Source organism: Myotis daubentonii, chromosome 15, assembly GCF_963259705.1.
Source record: "Myotis daubentonii chromosome 15, mMyoDau2.1, whole genome shotgun sequence".
In the NCBI taxonomy this organism is placed as follows: Eukaryota; Metazoa; Chordata; class Mammalia; order Chiroptera; family Vespertilionidae; genus Myotis; species Myotis daubentonii.
This window is the reverse complement of record NC_081854.1, coordinates 55,567,158-55,574,823: the sequence shown is the minus strand read 5'-3', so window position 1 is coordinate 55,574,823 and position 7,666 is coordinate 55,567,158. Positions and strand designations below refer to the sequence as shown.

At 46.9% G+C, this 7,666-nt stretch overlaps 1 protein-coding gene across 2 annotated transcripts in view; it reads right to left on the bottom strand.

Moving 5' to 3' along the window:
* Positions 1-212: 212 nt before the first annotated feature.
* TOX3 (TOX high mobility group box family member 3) overlaps positions 213-7,666 on the bottom strand; it is a 102,116-nt gene continuing 94,662 nt past the window's right edge. The window contains exons 6-8 of one of the 2 annotated variants that reach the window (XM_059668063.1): positions 6,567-6,647; positions 1,471-2,145; positions 213-1,192 (exon numbers count right to left, since the gene is read on the bottom strand). In XM_059668063.1, coding sequence (XP_059524046.1) covers positions 1,046-1,192; positions 1,471-2,145; positions 6,567-6,647 — 903 coding nt within the window. In that variant the 3' untranslated portion in view covers positions 213-1,045. Of the gene's footprint in view, positions 2,146-6,566; positions 6,648-7,666 lie in introns of both variants that reach the window. The other variant, XM_059668064.1, reaches the window with a different exon arrangement.

Sequence of the window (7,666 nt, the reverse complement as noted above, 5' to 3'; positions counted from 1 at the left end):
ACAAAAACATCATCACAAAACCATTTCCAAAGTATGTTTTGTTGCTTTGTGTTTTTTTTTTTTCAAGGGCCCTCGTTTGGGGCCAGGCCGTCCACACCCTTCACTCTGATATCCCCTTTCCGGTTGCAAATGGGAGACGATCTTGAGTTCCAGTACAAGCTGGTCCGTGGCCTACTTCCCCCTGAGACACGTATTCAAGGAACCAAAAGGGAAACGTGACAGATCATTTTATTGGAAAAGTGAACAGTTTCCGGGTTGTTGCATCAAAATACAGCCCACGGTCTTTACTGAAATGTGTTTATTCTATAGCAAGATAAAAGCATTTTTTTTTGTTGTTTTAGTTAAGCAAAATACAAACAACTCAATTGCTGCTATCGTAACTCATAAAAAAGTATAAAACAGCGTAAAAACACAATAAGCAACGTAGCAATGAATGGTTTGTGTCACCAGTGTTTACGTTAAAGCCTCATTTATGAAAACTTTACAACACATGATAGGAAAACGTACAACTTGGAAAGAAAATATTTACACTGATTATTCAGCTGTGGTGGGCCTGTTAAATATTCTACCGGTATTACATCATAATAAAAACTCTCGCTTTTTTTTTTTTTTAAATCTTAACTTTTGTAATAACTGCTTTCATTTAAGTTCATTTCCCTTTTAAAAATACAGTGTTTTTATTTTTCGAAACTTGTCACTCAAAACACAGAATATAATATTCACATTCTTTCCCTCTAATTGGAATGGATACAATGGGCTAACAGTGGTCATAGATATTGTTCGATTTGGAGAAGTCGTGGGTAAAAAGTGGAAACGAGTCAATACTTGAATCTCATCACTTGCTTTTTTTTCTTTTTCTGGAGATATTTAGGAAAAAAAAAATAAGACCTTTGGCAAAAGTCTGTGATTTACATTATTATTATTTTTTTATGACAAAAAAAAATGCCATCGACGATTCATGTCATACCAATGTTTGTATGACACGGGAATATCTTCCTATTCAGGTAGTTACAACTGTGCTTTTAATTTTTTTGGGGGGGGGGTTTCATGAGTTCCCGTCACCTGGAAGTACGGTCCAGTCACTTAAATGGAGACATAAGGCCATGTCCTGTGACTCAGAGAGGCCCCTGTGTTGTCCTTGGTAGGTTCCAGGATTCATGAAACGGTTTGATTCACATATCGTAGGTACAGCCTGAATAAATTAAAAAAAGGCATCACATAACAGAGCACAGCTTTTCTTGTGAAAACCCAAGTGGCTTTTCGAGTCAGCTAGAGGAGGATGCTCAGCTACGCTGTTCTTATTGCCTATCTAATAGACACTTCAGAGGACCATGGGATCTGTGATGCGCGTCCGCAGGGCCGACACCGACTGCCCAGTCTACGCCGCGGACAGTGGACCCTCTGCCGGCCTCCACGCGCCCATCCGTCCGCCTGCCACTGGCTGGCTGCGCGTCTTCAGAAAATACTGACCTGCGGGAGCACTGGAGTCTGTGTCTGGGACTGTATCTGCGACTGGTGCTGCGGCTGGGAGGCCGGCTGGGGGCTCCCGATGGCGGGCACGGGGGAGGTCATCTGCGGGGCGCTGCCGGGCGAGTGCTGGCGCGGCGAGGGCTGCGACGGGTGCTGCATGTGTTGCAGCTGCTGCAGCTGGAGCTGCTGTTGGAGCTGCTGCTGGAGCTGCTGTTGGCTGAGCTGCTGCTGGAGCTGCTGCTGGCTGAGCTGCTGCTGCAGGTGCTGCTGGAAGTGCTGCTGCTGCATCTGCTGGTGGAGCTGCTGGTGCATCTGCTGCAGCTGCTGCTGCTGCTGCGGGGTCTGCACAGACGGGCTCACCTGCGTGGCGGACGCCGAGCCCACCAGGCCCGCGCCCAGGGAGCTGATCAGCGGCGCCCCAAGGTTCGACGGCATGCTGGCCGCGATGGTGACCGACGTGACGATCTGGTTCATGGGCAGTCTCATGGGTAAGGGCTTGGGAGCGATGGAGCGGGGCAGCGACTGTTGTTGCAGGGCCTGGGGCGCGGCCGCCGCCGACACCGCCCCGTGCGGAGGCAGCGGAGGGTTGAGGAGGAGGGAGGATGTCAGATTGGTGGACGCCAGGGTCTGCTGAACAGAACGGATGGTCTGGGCTTCCGCCGACTCAGCGGCCGCCTGCATTCCGGGAGGGAAAGTCCCAAGTATGAAAATGCACGCGCCGTTAACAGAGTTAAGCATTCTTTTCAGGATGGCCGCCACGATGCATGCTCCCCCGCCCCTAAGCCCTTTGCGTGTGGCTTTTTAGCTCGTCCCAGGGATAGAATCACATTTCCCCCCTCTTGCCTGGGGCCGGCCTTGTGCCTCTGCTCTGCTGGACGGAATGTGGTGGAAGCAAGGTCTCAAGGGGCCTTGTACCCGTCCACACACACTACCTCTCAGAACTACCACTGCCAAGTGCAATGACACGTGCATGGCCCAGTTACCCCACTCAAGAGCCCGCCAACTGCCTGCCACCTATGGGAATGAGTCCATTCCCCCCTCACCCTGACCCTGCACCTCCATAGGCGTTGTCAAGAGATGAGCAGAACTAGCTGATCCTGCCCACCATGCCCTCAATCTGAAGAACCAACCAGCTAACTGGCACTCTCTGAGATCAACCCTTACCTTCTGAAGTCCCTGGCTTTGTAGCTGCTTGTTACGCAGCTATGCTGTAGGGATAGATGACTGATACACATATTGAAGAGCAACGATTCTTCAGCATGTAAGTCGGCACTAACCTCTCCACCTAATATTGACACGGAGTACAGACTGCCTGAGTACCAATCTACCGCTATGACTTCAGATCTCTGTGATTTGGGGCAAATTAATTCATCCGGCTGTTCCTCCGTGTCCTTGTCTATGAAATGGTATCTGCCTTGTGTAGAGGTCGTGAGAATGAAATCATATGCGTGAGGCATTTTTGAACAGTGCCTGGCCCACGGGAAGCGTTGAGTACATGTTAGCAGCTTTTATTAACAACCACAGCTACCAGAAAACACCAAAGCCAGGTATGTGTGTGATTACTGTAGAACAGGGCTCACTTGGATATAAGAACAACATACCTGAATTCCTTAGAGGTACTCCATTGAAGTACTTTACAGTGTGAGAAGTGGTTTAGTTTACCAAGTATTTGCAAAGAGTTCCGGAATTTACCAAAGCAGCCACGGATGAGGGAAGGATGTTTGAAACTCCTGTGACTGAGTAACCTGTTATAAACAACCCAGCTGGGGCTCAGCCTAGAGAGAAACTACCTATTATGCTCTGCACCGAAAACACAGAATTACCGCCTCAAAAATATATATTTTACTGATGCAACAGGGATTGCAGTGATTCCTCTTAAAGACTATATTTCCTCCTTATCCTTCACAGAACTAGAAGGTTTGGGAGACAGGGTATTGGCGTCACCATGGAGCCATCGAGCTGATACCCACTCTTTTTAAATGATTTTGAATGTTTACGTCTGCATTTTTATCACTCGGATTTATAAAAATCTACTCTTAGAAGGAACCTGACAAGTGACCTGATAGGTACAGACTAGCGATTTCCAACCTTTTTCATCTCCTGGCACACAAAAACTATTACTAAAAGTCGCAGCACACCAAAAACTATAGTTTTTGCTGATCTGACAAAAAAAAAAAGGTATAATTTTGATTCATTCACACTGGACGGCTATTATTGTGTTGGCTGTCATTTTTTTCTTTTTCTTTTTTTTGTTAATCCTCACCTGAGGATATTTTTTCCAAGGATTTTTTTTTTTTTTTTTTTTTTTTTAGAAAGAGTGGAAGGGAGGCGGAGGGACAAAGAGAGAGAAACATCGATGTGAGAGAGACACATTGATAGGTTGCCTCTTGCACATGCCCCTGCTGGGGCTGGGGATTGAGCCTGCAACTGAGGTACGTGCTCTTAACCAGAATCAAATCCACGACCCTTCAGTCTGCAGGCTGATGCTCTAACCACTTAGCAACCCAACTAGGGCTGTTGTCATTTTTTTTATTTGACAGTCTAAGAGAAGAGAGGTTGGTGCCCCTGAATAAAAGCCAAGTATTGCGTGTTTTAACAATTCTTGCAGCACCCCCGTGTGCCACGGCACACTGGTTGGAAATCGCTGGTACAGACAGTCACTCAGTGTAGGAAAAGCCATCGCTGAGGCTTCTGTTTGAATGCGTGGTATCACTGAACAGTAAGCCTCCATTAATGTTCTGGCTGCTATGGAAACTGAAAGTGACAGTAGTCACATCATAAGAGAGTGAGTCCTGGGCTCCGAAGGCGGAGACACAAGTTATACGCACATATGACGCCACCCTCCTTGTCGTGGCTCACGGGGAGGCTGAACGCATGCTCCCCAGAACCTCACTCCTTGGACGAGCTCTGTGTCAGACTCAGAGGTGAAACTCTGGCCTCCGTCACATGACGGCCTTCACATCTGAAGACTACCGTCATCTGCTTCCTTGTGTCTTTCGATGACTTGGTTTTCAGTCCTCATCATCGTTTGAGGCCCCCCTCTGGGGGGGCCCTTCAACTGATCGCCATTCCTCTTTAAATTGTGGGGTCCCAAAACAGACCCAGTTCTTCAGGGGCGGGCTGATCACCATGCTGTACAATGAGACGCTGCTTCCTGCTATGTGAGATCAGCATGTTAGCCCCTGTTTCACACGTGCTGCCTGGGTTGAAGTTATTCTGAACTTACACCTCGAGGACTATTGTAGCCGCCCGCCAGGTCTCTGAATGTAAATTTAGGAACCCCTTAAACCGCACCAACAAACAATATTCTAGATTGATTCTTTTAACATCCCATCTGATTGACTGTTCAGAGTCACGGAATCCCGTTAAATACATATTTCCGAAGCTAGTTTCTAGCACCCAATGTGTCACATTTAACGTTTCCCTTCTAAGCCAGCCGCAGAGTTGATGCGCACAAGCATGGCCGTGATTTCCTTAGTGCCTTTCAGTGAGTCACTGGCTCTGGGCTGATAGCCACCTGCGGTCAGTGGCTCACGCTCTGAAGCACCAAGATCACCTCTCCCTGCTTCGGGGTGAGTGTGTGCACAAATGCCCCCCTGAGCAAGTGCGTAAACATCCTTACTCACTTCCCTCCCCCTAATGGCCGTGGACCGCACTCAATTCTGAATAGCGACGGCCCACATTCAGTTGTTTTCTGCAAATGACAAATCTGAGGCCAGAACAGGTACCCTAGCTTTCTTTCTTTTTTAAATAATGATTTATTGTTCAAAGTATTACATATGTCCCCCTTTCCCCCCAGTGATCCCCTCCAGCCCGCCCCCACCCCCCACCGCAGCCCTTCACCACCCTATTGTCTGTGTCCATGGGTGATGCATAGATGCATATAAGGTCTTTGGTTGCTCTCTTCCCATCCCCTACCCTCTACCGCCTTCCCTACGAAATTCTGCACTCTGTTCCATGCTTCTATGTCTCTGGATCCACTCCGTTCATCAGTTTATTTTGTTGCTTAGATTCCGCACAGGAGTGACCGTCACGTGGGTGCCCTATCTTTCAATGTGTATCTTCCAGGAAAAAAGGTTTGGCTATTGACCTAGACTGCTTTTCCTCCTTCGAACGAAGTGGCAAGTGTCCCACCAGCTGTCCCAGGCAGGAGGACCGCTCTTGCTCTGATTCTGAGCAGCTGAGCATGGTAGATTTTAACATAAAAGGAGAGACAACTCGAAGAGAAAAAACAGGGTACACCCTTTCAAACAGCCTTGCAACCTACCACGCCCTGAGGCCCCGAGTGGGACTGCAGGCAAAACCAATGACAAGAAGTGGAATCCCTGCTTGCCAGGGGACATACATCAAGATAAAAACCCTTAGCTCAATTTAATCTCCCCAAAGCCTCTCTAAATTCTAGGGAGGCTGAAGACAAAGTTAATTAAATGTTAAAATCATATAATGTAATAGCTCAGGCTCCTTTTGGATCAAGGTAATAATAATCTAGAGTGACATTTGCTTTGGGATGTTGGGGGACTTTATAATACATCAGGGTCCATTGTATACTCGGCGTATAATACATACACATGTCTTTATTTTTCAGTGCCGGGAGCATAGTTTTATTTTAAATAACCATGAGGTTTATTTATTTATATGATATAAATATAAATTTATATTTGGTCAAAAAATGCAACCTCCCCTCTTGCAATAATGAAATCACTGGCGGACTTATGACATGATGACCAACATTGCAAGACAGACAAGCCTCCCAGCTTAAACAGAGGACAGTGACACACAGCCCCGTCTCTGACTTCAACGAAAGAATAAGAGGCCATTTCAAATTTGTCTAAATGCCTTCGCCACACATCTAGAGACCAGTGAATCCTTTGGCAACAATTTTGATTCAGCAGCTGAAATTACTTGAATTTATCGTATTTTTCATGCCACCATGCCAGGACTCCTTAATGGAAACAAATAAATGCGTGAGTTGTTCAAGAGGCCTTTTCGGTCAGATCTGAGGTGAGTTGCATTTATGTGTTCAATGCTGGCGGGGAAGGGGGGTGCTGTTTTCAACCTTGTACCTCTCAGAGACCGGCCCCCCGGCACAGGCTTACCTTAGACACGAGGCTGGCCCTGTATGCGGCCAGGGCCTTCAGGTACTCCTTTTTGGCAGCTTCCGTCTTCCTTTTATACACCTGCCGGAAGGCCACAATTAGCACCACCCGTTCTGAACCACGAAATAACTGTTGTGCAATGTAGGTCACAACGTGACCTAATCACATTAACTCACATAAAAAGCTGGTCTCCCTGGCTTTGATCAGTGCAAACACACACACACACACACACACACCTCAACACAAAAGCCAGCCACCCTCACTGGAACACAGTTTTGATGTTTACTGTGGCAAATGAGAAAAAGATCTCAGGGTGTAGCGTAGACTCTTTGAGAGTAACAGAGGAGGGTCTCATGCGAAGGCAGTAACTAAGGAAGTAAGCATAACATTTGCTGCAAATGGTTGAAATTATAAAAAGTAACAAGTTTTCCCAGCCAGTGTGGCTCAGTAGTTGATAGTTGACCGATGAACCAGTAGGTCACGGTTCGATTCCTGGTCACACGCCCAGGTTGTGGGGTTTGATCCCCAGTAGGGGGCATGCAGGAGACAGCCAATCAATGATTCTTTCTCATCATTGATGTTTCTATCTCTCTCCTTCTCCCTTCCTCTCTGAAATCAATCAATACATACATTTTTTAAAAAGTAACGAGTTTCTCCATCAATGTCTTCTTTCCCTCACACACATTTCTAAATCAGAGAATTAAAACAACAATAACCGGCCCTGGCTGGTTTGGCTCAGTGGATAGAGCGTTGGCCTGTGGACAGCAGGGTCCTGGTTCGATTCCGGTCGAGGGCACATGCCTGGGTTGCAGGCTCGTTCCCCAGTAGTGGGTGTGCAGGAGGTAGCTGATCAATGATTCTCACTCATCATTAATGTTTCTATTTCTCTCTCCCTCTCCTTTCCTCTCTGAAATCAATAAAAGTGTATTTAAAAAAAACCAAAAAAAAACAAAACACCAACAATGGGTAGAGTGTGTGAAGACAGAAAGGATGGAGACCTTTGGACCTCGGTTTTCTTTTGCAGAGAAGAAAAGCCGTACATAGTAAAAGTTGGGAGATTTCCATTAGTGAGATGCATGAGTTGCATAAACACTTCCCAG